Source organism: Otolemur garnettii, unplaced genomic scaffold (assembly GCF_000181295.1).
Source record: "Otolemur garnettii isolate 467f Iridium unplaced genomic scaffold, OtoGar3 scaffold00193, whole genome shotgun sequence".
Taxonomy (NCBI): Eukaryota; Metazoa; Chordata; class Mammalia; order Primates; family Galagidae; genus Otolemur; species Otolemur garnettii.
Window position 1 is genome coordinate 1,287,726 of NW_003852588.1, and position 17,074 is coordinate 1,304,799.

General features: G+C 35.6%; 1 protein-coding gene across 7 annotated transcripts in view; it reads left to right on the forward strand.

The window, feature by feature from the left end:
- Positions 1-17,074, forward strand: part of ANKRD12 (ankyrin repeat domain 12) — a 116,723-nt gene that overhangs the window by 30,143 nt on the left and 69,506 nt on the right. For 4 of the 7 annotated variants that reach the window (XM_023507608.1, XM_012812177.2, XM_012812178.2 and 1 more), the window contains exons 3-4: positions 5,366-5,513; positions 15,023-15,091. In XM_023507608.1, the coding sequence (XP_023363376.1) occupies positions 5,366-5,513; positions 15,023-15,091 (217 nt within the window). Of the gene's footprint in view, positions 1-5,365; positions 5,514-14,248; positions 14,280-15,022; positions 15,092-17,074 lie in introns of those variants that run through there. The other 3 variants (XM_023507610.1, XM_023507611.1, XM_012812179.2) reach the window with 2 other exon arrangements.

Consider the following 17,074-nt stretch of genomic DNA (forward strand, 5'->3'; position numbering starts at 1 on the left):
CCACAACGCCCGGCTATTTTTTGGTTGCAGCCGTCATTGTTGTTTGGCGGGTCCGGGCTGGGGATTCGAACCCACCACCTTAGGTGTACGTGGCTGGAGCCTTAGCCGGTTGAGCTATAGGCACCAAGCCAAAACAGAATCTTTTATAAAACCTAATATCATAATCTGAAACCTGGGTTAAATTTATAAAGCGTGAGAGTGGATGTTGGTAATTTTAACCTTCGGAATAGTTCTGTTCTATCATTCTCATCATTAATTTAGTTTCAACATTCATTATTTTTCATCCAGGTAATGACTAAGAAATATTTTCTTTTATCCAAATAATTTAATAATGTTTAATGTATAAAAATTTGAAAATAGTATATAAGAATAATGAAGATAGAAATTAACCTTGTCAAAACTATGAAAGATCTGAGATTTTACCTTACTTGGAAACTAAGCAGTCATGGTTGTTGGCAGAAGACACAGACTCCTGCGTCAGAAATAAAGTTATATTGTGCATAGCAATAGCAGTAGCCTGACTATAAGTATTTATGTCTATTCCAAGCTTCATTTCCCACAATGGGGGATGTAAAGAAGGCCAGGTAGCAACTGCATTACAAGAGGAGAATCCCAAATCTTTTATGATGGGCAGTAAGTCTGACCTTCAGTAAACATGTCCTTTGCTCCAAATGGGCACACTGTGTCTGTCTTCCAAGTCTATTTTTAATACAAGTATCCTGGAAAAGATAGTTCAGGACAAGGGAAATTAGTGCCTCTGTTCACCAGATATGCTGACATGCAAGAGAGACATGAAGAATTTTCCCCCAACATACTCATAACACCACCATGCACAGATAGTTGTTAATATTTTGATTTACACAGGTATAATCATTTTATTGTGCTTCACAGATAATTGTGTTCTTTACAAAATTTGAAGGTTAGCAGCAATCCTGCATCAAGGAACTCAACTTAGGGCTTGGACAGTCTTTAGCAAGTTTTAGCGATAAAGTATTTTTAAATTAAGATATGTATACTGATTTTTAGATATAATGGTATTTCACACTTAACAGACTTATCAGATAGTGTAAACATGATTTTTAACAGATACTGGGAAACCAGAAATTTTGTGTTTTACTTCATTGTAATATTGCTTTATTACAGTAGTCTGGAACCAAAACCTGCCATGTCTCCAGAGTATATCTTTGAAGAGTTTTCTATTTATATTTATGTACTGACATATTCATTTGTATTTTCTAGGCAAGTTTCTATGTCTTATTTCTTTTGCTATTGTTTAATAGCAGCAGTGCTAGAAGGTCACTCTTGTCTTGCCATTGATGTTTTCATTAAAGTGTATGGTTGCTGTTGCAGGCTCTTAAACAAAAATTAATTTAAATGATGAAGACAACTCTAAAACTACTTTAAATAATAAACCTAATAGTTACAGACGTTTTAATGTCACAGATATGGAAGAAGGATGTGCTAATGATGCTGTCCTAAATTGACAAAGAGTATTTCTACCATTTCCACCATTTGGTAACTCAGAAATCTCAAGACAATTAAAACATTTCTTCTTAAAGTCAGTTTTTGGCTTGGCACCTGTACTCAGTGGTTAGGGTGCTAGCCACATACATCGGAGCGGGCAGGTTCGAATCAGGCTTGCAGCCTACTAAACAACAATGACAACTACAAATACAACAACAACAAAAAATAGCCCGGCATTATGGCCAGCACCTGTAGTCCCAGCCACAGCACTCTACCTAGAGTGACATAGTGAGACTGTGTCTAAAGAAAAAAAAAGTTATTTTTCCCAGATCAGAAAATAATTTTTTTTTGAGACAGGAGACTCAAGCTGTCCCCCCGGGTAGAGTGCTGTGGTATCACAGCTCACAGCAACCTCCAACTCCTGGGCTCAAGCGAGTCTCCTGCCTCAGCCTCCCGAGTAGCTGGGACCACAGGCGCCCACCACAACGCCCAGCTATATTTTTTGGTTGCAGCCATCATTGTTGTTTGGAGGGCCCGGACTGAATTCAAACCTTAGGTGTACGTGGTTGGCACCTTAGCCACTTGAGCCACAGGCGCCGAGCCAGAAAATAATTTTTAAAGGTGTTAATAATCTCACTGAAATTTTTTTTTTCAAATAATAGCCATAAGGAACTAATTTATTTTATAGAGGGCTAGGTTGGTAACAGTTATGAATAATCACCATATTGTACAGGAGAACATGATTGATATATTCTTGTTAATATTTTTCATTTAACATAGTATCAAGTGTGTTTCTTTCAGTTCCTTTTATGGCACAGAATCTTTAGTACACAGCTTTAATGGAGAAGTGAGGCTCGGTGCCTGTGGCTCAAGTGGCTAAGGCGCCAGCCACATACACCTAAGGTGGTGGGTTCGAATCCAGCCCGGGCCCGCCAAACAACAATGATGGCTGCAACCAAAAAGTAGCCAGGCGTTGTGGGCGCCTGTGGTCCCAGCTACTTGGGAAGCTGAGGCAATAGACTCGCTTGAGCCCAGGAGTTGGAGGTTGCTGTGAGCTGTGATGCCACAGCACTCTACCCAGGGGGAAAGCTTAAGGCTCTGTCTCAAAAAAAAAAAAAAAATGGAGAAGTGACATCATCGTGTTCTTAGATCTTTTTATTCATAAGTGATTCATTTCCTAAGGCAAATTACTGGGGTTTTGTTGGTTAATCTTTGTAGTAATCATGCCATTTTATTTTCTGTATGTTTATTGTTTTGAAGCAGAGTCTTGCACTATTGCTTAGGTGAGAGTGCGGTGGTATCAGCTTATCACAGTCTCGAACTTCTGGGCTCAAATGATCCACCTGCCCCAGCCTCCTGAATAGCTGGGCCACACCTGGCTAGTTTTTCTGTTATTTTCTATATTTCTAGATGCTTTGACATCTAGACCTTGCTGACCCTTTAGAAACAGTTCTTTCTAGTGCTAGCCAGTTCCTATAGATGGTAAACAACTCATTTGTGAGCATACCTTTTTTTTTTTGAGACAGAGCCTCAAGCTGTCCCCCTGGGCAGAGTGCCGTGGCATTACAGCTCACAGCGACCTCCAACTCCTGGGCTCAAGCGAGTCTCCTGCCTCTGCCTCCCAAGTAGCTGGGACCACAGGCGCAAGTCCTGAGCTGGCTGAAATTACTCAATCAAGCCAATCCTAAAACTGTATATCCTATAGAAACCATGAAAAAGATCTTGCTCACATTCCATCCTTCTCCCTCTACCTTCTAACCAGTTCTGTTGCTTTCCATGTGGTCTTGTATGAGACGGCATGGCTACCCTTCTTTAATATTGGTTTTATTTTACACTTACAGTTTGGGTAGCTTCTAATTTTATTTCTACATTTCTGTGGTATTGTGTATATGAAATGGGAAATATCTGTTCCTTGAAATTTTTGTTACAACTCTATTGTAAAATCTCCTGGGGTAGATGCCTTTTTAAACATAAAATTTTCTGCTATGCATTTGTTTTCTGTGGTCGTTGGTCTATTTAGGTTTTCTCTTTTTTTCATGAGCCAGTTTTTAGAAATGAGTGTTCATAATTCAATTCACCAAAAGTTTTATTCAGTTCTTTTAGAATCTCCTTTTGGTTAGTGATGTTGACTTTTTTATTGGCATTGAAGATGGGAGTCTCACTCGTCTCTCAGGCTAGAGTGCAGTGGCGCCATTATAACTCACTGCAACCTCAAAGTCCTAGACCAGTAGTTCTCAACCTTCCTAATGCCGCAGTGTATTTTCATTGTTAAAAAGGGATCATGACCCACAGGTTGAGAACCACTGTTGTAGACTCAATTGGTCTGCCTCAGCCTTCCAAGTAGCTGGGACTATAGGCACACACCACATTTGGCTCATTTTTCTATTTTTTGCAAAGAAGGGGATCTTTCTCTTGCATGGGTTGGCCTCCTTGAACTCCTGAGCTGGAGTGATTCTCCTGCCTCCACCTCCCAGAGTGCTGGGATTACTATACCCAGCCTAATAGTCTACTTAAAAAAAAAATTCAGTGTTTTAATTTTTTCTGTCCTTCCTCCTTTTTTAAAATCTCTGTTGAAAACTAGTATCTTTTATAATCTAAATCTACTTCTATTTTGCTTCTGAGAATCTGTACAATTATGATAAATATTGTTTATTATCATAGCATGGAGAATGGTCTTTGAAGCTCTGGAAGGCAATGTGGGTTAGTTCTCAGTATCAAACATATTTTTTTCACAAATGAGTTGTCACAGCCCAATATTAAATATGTAGTATCAGTTTGGATGTTGGATTATATGAGTGAACTTTATAATAGCTAAACTGGGTGAGTGCATAATGTTTTTATTTGATATGTTTTCCAAATTAAATTAGAAATGTGTCCCCATTTTTCTAATTTAAGAAAACTAGTTCTTCTTCTGAAATAGATTATCCTTTGGTTCCTGAGATCCATGTATATTTGTTTCTTAATTGATGAAGGACTATGGTTATCAAACTTTAGCATGCATTAGAATCAGCTGTGGAAGAACTGTTGAAACAGATCAGTGGGTTCTGCCCCCAGAGTTTTGGTTCAGTAAATCTGGGATAGAGCGTGAGAATTTGTATTTCTAACAGGTTCATGAGTGATGCTGATAGAACTACTACTCCAGAGATCATTTGAAAACTACTGATAAAGATAATTGCATTTTTTAACTAAAACACGACTAGTTTAATTCAGTGCAGAATTTCCTTTTCAGATTTATATATTCACTGATGATACATCTAGATTATACATAGATATGTTTCTGTTCTATGTAGTATTAAATAAATAGTAGACTCTCTATAAGTTGACCACCAAAGGGACTATAACAAGCTGGTCAACATAGGGAGGTAGTCAACATAAGGAACTAGGCCAACTTGAGGTAGTCAACTATGAAGGTTCTACTGTATTTTACGTTGTTATCTGAAAAATTTGTTAGAGAAATATGAAACAAGTTAGAAAAAAATTGAGCACTCTGGGAGGCCAAAGTGGGTGGATAGCCTGAGTGCAGGAGTTTGAGACTAGCCTGAGCTAGAGCGAGACCCTGTCTCTAAAAACAGCCAGGCATTATGGTAGGCTCCTGTAGTCTCAGCTAGTTAGAAGGCTGAGGCAAGAGAATCGCTTGAGCCCTAGAGTTTGAGGTTTGTGTGAGCTATGATAACACACGACTTTACCAAGGGTGACAAAGTAAAACTCTGTCTCAAAAAAAAAAAAAAAAAAGTTGCGATTGTTGAAGCTGGGTCTTGAGATATTGAATAAAATGATGACCTGTAATACTGTCTCTACTTTTGTGTATGTTTGAAATTTTCCTCAATAAAGAGAGTTTTTAAAAACGTGTTTCTTAGCTAATATTATTGTATAACTTTATTCATATTTGATTTTTTAATAGAGCAAAGACAAGATTGCATCCTACAGCAAAACTCCAAAAATTGACCGAAGTGATGTAGGCAAGGAGATGAAAGAGAAATCCTCTATGAAACGTAAACTTCCTTTTTCTATTAGTCCATCAAGAAATGAAGAACGAGATTCAGACACAGGTAGAGTGACTTTTTTTTTTTTTTTTTGGTAAAATTTAATTATTCTTTTCTTTTGATTTCCTCTCTTTTGAAACACTCCTCTTGACGTCACATTAACTGTATAGAGTAGTAGTTGTATTTCAGATTTATCATTTTGGAGCAGAATGTTAATCTTTGTCATGCAAATGTGATTTCTAACAGATAAAAACAATTTGCTTTATTTCTTAACTCTTTATGTTTATTTCCTATTCCTTACCATTTTCAGAACTTAATTTTGGGGGGACCATTCAAGTGATGAAAATTTACTTGGTGATAAGCATTAGGATTTGGTAAATTTGAGAAAAAGTTGTTGAGTTTTTGTAAACATATTGTTGGACACACCAAAAAAATTTAGGCATTTTGGATTCAGAAGTAAATTAGAAATATGTACCACTAAGGACAAAAAAAATTAAGTCTAACTGCCAAAGTGCTTTTCATAGTACTTTGTTTCTCAAAACTCTTATATATCAGAAATTGTTACTTAAGATCAGTCAATCCCAATTATTTTTAATAGATGAGAACTTTTTATTGCTATCTAATAAATTACTAAGGTGTGTGTTAGCTCTAAGCTAATCATTTCTTAAAACTAATAAAAACTTGAGTGTTTGTTATAGTTGTTTTATTCCTTGCAAGAAATAATAATGAATTATTCTTAAGAATGTTTTCACTTCATTCACTGGAAGTATCCCATTTTGAGTGTTTTCAAAGAGGTTATATACTAAGATATTTGTGGCCACTTGAATTATCATTACAGAAATGATCTTAACTCTGGAAACTGAACATAAAGATGTTGAAACACCCTATGCTAGCATAACTTTAGAAAACAATTTGTAGTAGTATACATTTTTAGTAGATAGGTCTCCGTTTGTATGTTTTCTGTATCTCTTAACTTGAATTAGACATTGTTCTTAAACCCTCATGACAAAAATGTATAATTTTTGACTCCTTAAAAATTTAACTACTGTTGACTGATAGCCTTAACTGATAACATAAGCAGTCAGTTAATACATATTTTACATGTAATAAGTATGATAGTCTTACAATAAAGTAGGCTAGAGAATAGACAGTGTTATTTAAAAAATCATAAGGAAGAGAAAATATGTTTACTGTTCATTATGTAGAAACGGATCACTGTAAAGGATTTCCTCATCATTGTCTTCACATAAACTAGGCTGAGGAAGAGGAGGATTTGGTCTTGCTCTCTCAGAGGTGGCAGAGGCAGAAGAAAATCCATATATAAGTGGACCCATGCAGTTTAAACCTGTGTTGTTCAAAGGTTAATTGTATTTATATTTTATTTTCTGTAGGCGGAATTTGTAAATGTTAGTAAATAACAGATGAGGACTTTTTTTTATATGCTATACACAGTGAAAATACTAAGAAGAATTTCCCTAGACCCAAAGCAAAATGAGTTATTTACAATCTACCTTCTTTTTATAATTTAAAAAAACAAAGTAGAATACAGAATATAATTAAGGGGTATTGTCTATATGAAAGATAATTATACCATCAAATTCCATGTTTAACATTGATCTTTTTAATGGGGCATGCTGTATTTCAAACTATTGGCTAAAACTGTGAATGATGTTAACATATATCAACACACTTATCCTAATATATGTAGTATTAAAGATGTCTTAAATATGTTACATACATTTTAGGAAACAAAAAGACTTCAAAAATGGAAAATAGACAAAAGATACAAGCAGAATTACAGAATGATAGTTGGCAAAGAAATGTATGAAAAAACATGGTGGCTTGGCGCCTGTGGCTCAAGCAGCTAAGGTGCCAGCCACATACACCTAAGGTGGTGGGTTCAAATCCCCATCCCGGGCCTGCCAAACAACAATGATGGCTGCAACCAAAAAATAGCCAGACGTTGTGGCAGGAGCCTGTAGTCCCAGCTACTTGGGAGGCTGAGGCAGGAGACTCGCTTGAGCCCAGGAGTTGGAGGCTGCTGTGAGCTGTGATGCCATGGCACTCTACCCAGGAGGATAGCTTGAGGCTCCGTCTCAAAAAAAAAAAAAAAAAAACCAAAAACCATGGTAATAGTAATCAAAGAAATACAATTTATGATGATTGACACAATTGTTATTGGTCCAAATCATACCCAGTGGTTATGGGTTGGAAAAAAGAATTTGCTTTAATTGGTTCAAATTATAGGAATACCTTGTTCAAGGTTAAATGTGACAAGATATATCAAAAATTAAGTTTTTCAACATTTGACTAATCCTTCTTTTGGCATTTATTCCATATAAATAATTATTGATGAGAACAAATATTTTATCTTTAAGAATATTTATCTCAGCTTTGTTTATAATAGCAAAGAATAATCTGGAAAATAATGTTAAGTAATACAAGATATATTTAACCATGGTAAATATAATGAAGAAATATGATTTTCATCTTTAAAAATAACATTGTAAAAGAATACATAATATGGAAAGATGTTAATGGTATTGGAAATGAAAAACTAGGTTATAAAACACTACAAATTGATTACATTAAAATGTGCTTTGTATGTGTGCGCATATTACATCTATTAACGTACACATGAGAAGATAAAATAAGACTGTATAAACATAAAAGACTATTTATTTCACTGTAAGAGCTAAGCGTACGCCTGATGGGTGTATTTTCGGTTCAGAATAAAATGCAGATTCCTGACGGGAATAAGGAGGAAACATTAATAATGCTATTCAGCTCATCATCCCTTGATGCAAGAGATTGACTGATAACTGTCTAAACCAGTGGTTCTCAGCCTTCCTAATGCCGCGACCCTTTAATACAGTTCCTCATGTTGTAGTAACCCCAGCCATAAAATTATTTTCATTGCTACTGATGGATTGGGGTCACCACAACATGAGGAACTGTATTAAAGGGTCGCAGCATTAGGAAGGTTGAGAACCACTGATCTGAACTGAAATATGTAGTTTCTTAAAATGATTACTTTAAAAAAATTTTTTAAATTCTCTCATACTTTCCTTTATACTTTTTAATGGTATATGATATCTTGTATAGACAAGAAGCAATTACTTTAGTTTCTTTTTATGTTGGTTAGTTTCTTTTTACGTTGGATTAAAATCAACTAAATCTTACTGCTTTTTATTTAAAAATAGCATATCATGGCTCTGCGCCTGTAGCTCAGCAGCTAGGGTGCCAGACATATACACCAGAGTTGGCGGGTTCAAACCCAGCCTGGGCCTGCCAAACAGCAATGACAACTACAACCAAAAAAAAAAAATAGTGAGGCATTGTGACGGGCACCTATAGTCCCAGGTACTTGGGAGGCTGAGGCAAGAGAATTGCTTAAGCCCAAAAGTTAGAGGTTGCTGTAAGTTGTGACACCACAGCACTCTACCAAGGGCAACATAGTGAGACTCTGTCTCAAAAAAAAAAAAGCATATCAGGCTAGTTGTGGTAGCTTATAACTGTAAGACCAGCACTTGGGGAAGTCTAGGTGCATCCAGGAGTTTGATGGCACCGTGGGCAACATATAAGGAGGACCCCATCTCTAAAAAGAAAAAAAATTAGCTGGGCATGATGGCACACACTTGTAGCTACTCGGTAGGCTGAGGCTAGAGGATCACTTGAGCCCAGGAATTTGAAGTTGCCTGAATTTATGATGGTATCACGGCACCCTACTCCAAGGCAACAGAACAATATCCCGTTTCCAAAAAAATTTAAGAATGAAAGAAAAACATAGCATTTAAAAATAAATTAAAATAGCATATATGTGTTATTTTTTCTTGTTCCTATATGAATGTATTTCTGTCTCTGCTAGTTATTTTGTAAATCTATTTAGAAGTATCCTTAGGAAGATGTTCACCAGATATTAAGACTTAACAGGATGTGAGCTATTTGTTATTTATTTATACTTTTTGTATGACTTGCATTTTTGAAATAAAGGACATAAATTACTTTTACAAAGTTATTACTTTTTAAACGGGGTGTTCATACCATTGTCCAAGAAAGGTCTATTTGGCCCTCAAAATCAGTAGTAATGCTATCACCAAATAAAGTGGGGTTTTTTGTTTTTGTTTTTGTTTTCTTTTGTTTGTTTGTTTGTTTAAGACAGAATCTTATTCTGGGCTCTGGGGAGAGGTGTAGAGTGCCATGGTGTCATGGCTCACCACACCTCAAACTCTTGTGCTCAAGCAGTCCTCTTGCCTCACCCTCCTGATTAACTAGGACTACAGGCACTCAGCTAATTTTTGTATTTTTAATTTTTTTTCATAAAGACAAGGTTTCACTCTTACTCAGGCTGGTCTTGACCTGCAGAGCTCTCAGCCTCTCAGAGTGCTAGGTTTACAAGCATGAGCCACCATGCACAGCCCCAAGTAAAGATTCTTAAATGTTATTTTGAGATAGCCCAGCATATCTTAAACTTCCAAATTCTTAATTTTTTAGTACTTACTAATTTTTTGAAAGAAAACATTCTAGAAAAAGGAAGTTCTTGACTAGACAAATTAAATTTGGATCTGGGGGGGCACAGTGGCTTATACCTGTAATCCCAGTGCATTTGGAGGCTAAAGTAGAAGGATTGCTTGAGGCTAGGAGTTTGAGCCTACCTTGAGCAACAAACTGAGAACCCATCCCTACAAATTATAAAAAATAAAATAATTAGCTGGGGATGGTAGCATGTGCTTATTATTCGTAGCTGGAACATTCATATACTGCTAATGAACATTCCTAGTACTAGTATATGCACTGTGCAGTAATCAATAACTGATAACTTCTGTTATTTTTGGTAGTTATCAAAGGTTCTATCTAAGTGAACTTTATTCCTACACTATCAGTTATAAAATCATTCTTATTTTCTTTACTAGATTTGTGGCATCCAAGGGAAAGCCACAATCTCTTACTGTGAAAGTACTGAACAGATAGTTTCTTCTTGGCCTTCAAACTAAATTTGCAGTTATTTTGCTATTAGAATGCTTTCAAGAGCATCTTTGCATATTGCATTTTTATTATAACTAAATTGTTTCTTTATTCATCCCCTGGAATAGGGTTACAGTTTTTAAAGAATAGAACATTTCTGTGATTCTTGATATTTTTCCAAATAATCATACCTAGTTATAAAGCCTCTAGCAGTATATTAATGAGGTTAATGTTCTTTAACCTCACGTGACCTTGGGGAACATGTTTTACATCATCATTTTAGTTTGCATGGTTAGATAACTACTAAGATAAAATATACTTCACTTTTTTAGTATTCGTTTCCTCTTAGTAATCATTATTTGTTTACTCATTTGGGTGGGGGGGCATTTTTAGATAATATGGTATGAGAAAATTCAAAGTGGTATCATGTGGTCTGTTTCCAAAGTCTATTGTGGCAGTTGTGAAATATAATAAACTAAATCTTTTCCACCAAGCCAGCCTTAGAAGTTCTATTTTCCTAAGACTTTAGATGCCATTAAAGGATTTACCTTATTTAATGTGATTCAAACAGATTTGGAGAGAGGAATTCTTTAAAATTTCCTTAAAAATAAATTTAAAGGTATAATTTTTCTGGGAACTGTGTTAAAATAGCAGATAAAAGCAGAGCTATATTTGTGAAGAATAATCACGTTTGGTGATTTCGTAGCAATTATTTATTATACAGATTTACCCCTGTTCTCTCCCTGATTTTATTATAACAATTTCAAACATGTAGTATAAGCTCAGCGCCCATAACTCAGCGGTTAGGGTGCCGGCCAAATACACTGGGGGCTGGTGGGTTTGAACCCGGCCCGGGAATGACAGCTACAACAAAAAAATAGTCCGGTGTTGTGGTGGGCTCCTGTAGTCTCAACTACTTGGGACGCTGAGGCAAGAGAATTGCTTAAACCCAAGAGTTTGAAGTTGCTGTGAGCTGTGACTGCATAGTACTCTACCGAGGGTAACATAGTGAGACTCTATCTCAAAAAAAAAAAAAAAACCAAAACACATGTAGTATAGATTTTTAAAATGATTCTTGGTATTTTTCTTATTCTCTTTCAACCAAAATCAGAATATTAACTTTAAAAGATTGTTAAAATTACAGATATTAAGTGCTGGGCATGGTGGCTCATGCCTAGCACTCTGGAGACCAAGGTGAGAGGATCACTTGAGGTCAGGAGTTTGAGAACAGCAAGAATAAGACTCAGTCTCTTACAAAAGTAGAAAAAGGTGGTGTGGTGGTATACATCTCTAGTCCTAGCTACTTGGGAGACTGAGATAGTAGGATTGCTTAAGCCTAGGAATTTGAAGTTGCTGTGAGCTTTGATGATCTCACTACACTCTAATCTAGCAGGATAATAGAGCAAGAGTTTGTCTCAAAAATAAAATAAAACAAATACATAAATAAATACACAATTGTTGCTTGTCTTGCCTTATAATAAAGGAACTTATCATGGAAAGGATTGCTCTGCTTAGAACTCACTGTTTTATATCTCATTAATAGCAGTAGTTCAATACAGCCTAGTCTCAGTATTGCATACAGGGAAAAAGTAGTTGATTAATGGGACAAATGTGGAAGCTTTAATTTTCTAGCTCTTGAATTAAATCTTTATAGAGTACATATTCACAAATACTTTATATAAACATACTTATCTGAATAAAAGCCAAATGGTGAGTGGAGTCATGGTGAATTGAATTGGTTACTTCCAAGGGAAGATTTAGATCAGTGATTCTCAACCTTCCTAATGCCGCAATGTATTTTCATTGTTAAAAGGGGGTCGCAACCCACAGGTTGAGAACTGCTGATTTAGATTCTCCTGATTGAGAACAGGTTAGAGATGGCTCGGTGCCTGTGGCTCAAGTGGCTAAGGCGCCGGCCATATACACCTAAGGTGGTGGGTTCGAATCCAGTTCGGGCCTGCCAAACCAACAATGACAGCTGCAACCAAAAAGTAGCCAGGCATTGTGGCAGACTTCTGTGGTCCCAGCTACTTGGGAGGCTGAGGCAGGAGACTCGCTTGAGCCCAGGAGTTGGAGGTTGCTGTGAGCTGTGATGCCACGGCACTCTACCCAGGGGGAAAGCTTGAGGCTCTGTCTCAAAAAAAAAAAAAAAAAGAGAGAACAGGTTAGAGAACTGTTAAACTGCTTTGATATATTATGACTAATTGCAAATTCAGTTTATCCATTGTGCTTTTAATCTGTTAAAATAGTATGATTAGCTTTCAATAATCCATTTTAATCTAATAGGCACAATTTATTGGTTGCCAGATTTTCTTTGCAATCAATGGAATTTATTTTAATTTTTGTGTGTTTTTATATGAAATGTCAATTATTTTTCATGGAATTTTTGTAGTTGCCAAGTTAATATAGTTCAGTTTTGAAATAATGTCTTTACTGACAGTCTTTTCATTTAGTACATTTACCCACTTACTTCAGAATGGTATAAAAATGTTACTTTATTACCCTTTTCATTGAGTGAATCTTTCCATCACTAAACTTTCAGGCTTATTTTTTAAAAATACTAGGTTTTAGAGTTACGTATTCTCTAAGTTTTTTTTTTTTTTTGAACACTTGATTACTGAAATCATGAATACTGTCTTGTAATAGTGATCCTGTAAAGAATGGTCTATGTCATGTTGAGGATGTAAAGATCAGAATAATATTATTGTGAGTTGATGAAATGGCATATTTCTTAATAAGCGAAAGCATCTACTCTGGCTATGTCACAGAAGTCAGTTCTTTGTATTCTCATTTCTCTGTCATGAATTGTTAGACAGAATTATATATTCTTAACTAATTGACTTTGACTTAGAGTGTTTTCTTTCTAAGACGTCTTTTGTAGCAATTACTATAGTATTAGGTTGGTGCAAAAATAATTGCTATTTTGGACCATGAATTTTAAATCATTACAGCTAAGCTCAGACACATCTTTATTAATCAAAATAGGAACCATTACAGTCAACGCACTGTTGCCAATGAGAAATAAGTTTTTTTATTTCTGTAGTGTAAAAATCCATGCTTTGGGATTTGACGAACTCTTGGAAAGCATTTTCTGCATCATGCTGCTTGTGGAAATATTTTCTCTGAAAAAAATTGTTGAGATACTTGAAGAAGTGGCAGTAGATTGTCTAGAGGTCAGGTGAATGTGGTGGATGAGGCAAAACTTTGTAGCCTAATTTGTTCAACTTTTAAAGCATTGGTTGTGCGACTTGTGGTCAGGAATTGTCATGGAGAAGAATCTGAGCCCTTTCTGTTGACCGCTGTGTGGCAGCAGGCGTTGCCATCTATTGTGCATCTCATCAATTGGCTGAACATACTTCTCACATATAACAGTTTCACCGGGATTCAGAATGCTATAGTGGGTCAGATCAGCAGCAGACCACCAAACAGTGACCATGACCTTTTTTTAGTGCAGGTTTGGCTTTGGGAAGTGCTTTGGAGGTTCCTGTCAGTCCAGCCACTGAGCTGGTCATCACCGGTTGTCATATGAAATCCACTTTTCCTCACACATCACTATTCAATTGAGAAATGGTGCGTAGAATAAGAGAAGACAACAGTTGAAAATGATGATTGTTCTGGTTTTCAGTCAGCTCGTGAGTCGCCCACTTAACGAGCTTTTTCACCTTTCCAGTTTGCTTCAAATGCCGAACGACAGGATGGTTATTGAGTTTTTGAGCAATTTCTTCAGTAATTTCTCATGTAGTTGTCAGAGGATCAGCTTCCATGATTGCTTTCTGTTGGTCATTGTCAACTTCTGATGGCAGCCATATGCTCCTCATCTTCAAGGTCTCATCTCCTTTGCAAAACTTGTTCAACCACCACTCCACTGTATGTTCGTTAGCAATTCCTGGGCCAAGTATGTTGTTGATGTTGCCACTGCTTCTGCTGCTTTATGACCCATTTTGAACTCAAATAAGAAAATTGCTCCAATTTGCTTTATGTCTAACATTTCCATAGTCCAAATAAATATAAAGAGGAAGTAAGTCATTAGTAAAAAGTGAGAAAAGCTCATGAAAATGATGTATAATATAACCACATTTATTTAAGAATGTATTCTAGTACCAAATAGCAAATTTCAACAATGCAAAAACCATAAATACTTTTGTACCACTTTATATCATTTGAATGTATTTGTGATCTAGGATGATACTGCAATCCAAAGTGTTTTGCTGTCTTCAGAGTAGTTTGGCACTCATAGAACAAAATGGGTTGATTCAGGTTTTCTTAAGACAAATTCTAACCAACCCAAAAAACCAGTGATGGAGTACTACTACCTCTTTTACTGTTTGTCAGATGGTATGTTTTAATAAATAACATCAGTAATATCTATTATTGAAACTGCATGGTTGAATTCCTCAGCTTTAAGATATTCCAGATGAAGAAACTGATATCTTAGGTGTTGGCCAAACCTGTGTTTTAAACATACTTTTGGCTTTGTCTTAAAAAGTAATCTTTTGGAAAAATAATGATAAATCATTAAGTAAATGGTGGTCTTTTGAAAATGTTGGTTTGTTGAATTCTGCATTTCCTTTCGTGTGCTTTTTTCTTTTCTGTCTCTTTTCATTCTGTAGATTCAGATCCAGGACATACAAGTGAAAATTGGGGGGAGAGACTTATATCTTCTTACAGGACATACTCAGGTAATTAGATTATCAGGTGCTCCTGTTTAGCCAGTGGTTTCTATCACATTTATAATTAATTATTATATGATAAGCAACTAATTTTCAAACCAATATATAGATTTCTTTGGCTGAATAAATGTACTGTGTTTACTATTTTTGTTCTGAGATATCCAGTGTATCATATCTAATACGTTGTAGCAGGACTCCTTCATGCCTCCACTCATGTAGAAAACAATGTGAGAATCAACCTCTGACATTGTGTAGTGCAGAGTCCCCTATGGGAAGATACCCTTTAGGACAGATTCGTAGTCTATTTTGTAATATACAGTTCACAAGGTATACATAGTGTGCTGATTTCGATAGTATCATCAGACCCTTTTGTCATGTTATGTTTTTTTAAAAAACATACTTAAAATTTTTTTCCATTAAACTCATTAGTCTTTATTGACTTTGCTGCCCAAGCTAAATTTACTTATACCTGGATTAAAATACCAGGTTACCAGGAGAGATGCCATCACCATTAACTATATTTATATCTCTATTCTGCTGTGGTACCGGTTACTATATGTTTCTGATTTCATAATTGTTCTAGATACAAGAGTAGAAGAAAATATATATATACTATCACTTTAAAGAGTAAATGTGTTTCTCTAGTATGTTAAAATTAGTTAAAAGTTTTGGTTGTTCTTTTTTTTATAAATGGGCTAACATTTTTATCTCTGAACTTTAAAAAATTATAAATACTGTTTAGTCCCCTGGATCTAAGTGTCCAGTTTTTAGTGCATGACATTTAGCTATAAAAAAACTAAAATAAACCTGTTACTGATAATACTTTTTAATTATTTCATAAATTTGTCGGGTTGGGTGGGGAGGTGGTAAAACCCAGTAATTATCCTTAAAATGACCCTTAAAATTGTTAGTTGAGCTTGATCAATCAGTAGTGCCTGGCTTCTATTGTAAAAGTGGAGAACGGGGGCATATTTATAATCAGTTACTATGGAATTACATTTCTAAAAGGTGACTCGTAAGCACCAAAGTGCACCTGCAAAAGATCTGTATGTGTGTGTGTGTATATATATATGTGCATATATATATGAAGCCATTCATGATCTGAATATTACTGCAGAAAATCAAAAGATTCAGACGTTCAGCTGTTAGATTCATGTAGATATTTTACAACCAGTGAGTAAGGGCAAATTTTTTTCTCAGGATTGAAGTTACATACATTGCAAACGTGATTGGTGTTCATCTCTATTTGTAGTTCTAGTGTTTCATTTCTTACACAGTGACTAATTTCTGAGACACTGATTGGTTTGTGAACCAAGTCCCCAAGAAAAACAGTTTTGTTTCTTAGTTAATTGAGATGTGACTATGTTGAGCTTTCTGTATTCTGGCATGGTCTGACAAGAAAGTATTAGTTTTCACCATTATAAGACTGGGACATCTCTGTTTCTGGGGGTATTCTGAACCTTGAAAGAACAAATGTTGGATTATTACAAAGTCCACTTCTCTGTGTGGGTTGAATAATCTTGGATTTTTCCTCGTAAATCTATGCTGAGTGGAATTTGAAGTTTATAGTAGACTGTACTAAATGAGCACATTTGACAGGATTATTACTGTATTTAAACTTCAAAATTCTGGCCTATTATTAGGACAAATAAATACATTTTACAGCTACTGAATCTTGAGAAAGATCTTAACTCTTTATCAAATACATAGTATATTATGCATGTCTAAAAAATTATCATTTTTTAGTTGTGACAGATCAGAGGAAACAAACTCATTATAGAACAGATAAATAGCCTTGTTGACTCCTTTAAACTTGAAAAAGCATATTTAGAGACATCTGTGTCTAACATTTAGACTTTGAAGAGTGGGATAGTTGTCTGTAACCAGCTACCAGCTACTCTTTATTTATGTTTCTTACCTATCTCATGTAAAACATGAACTGAGATAAATGACTATAGTAACTAAATTAAAGCAAAACTAGAGTTCATATAG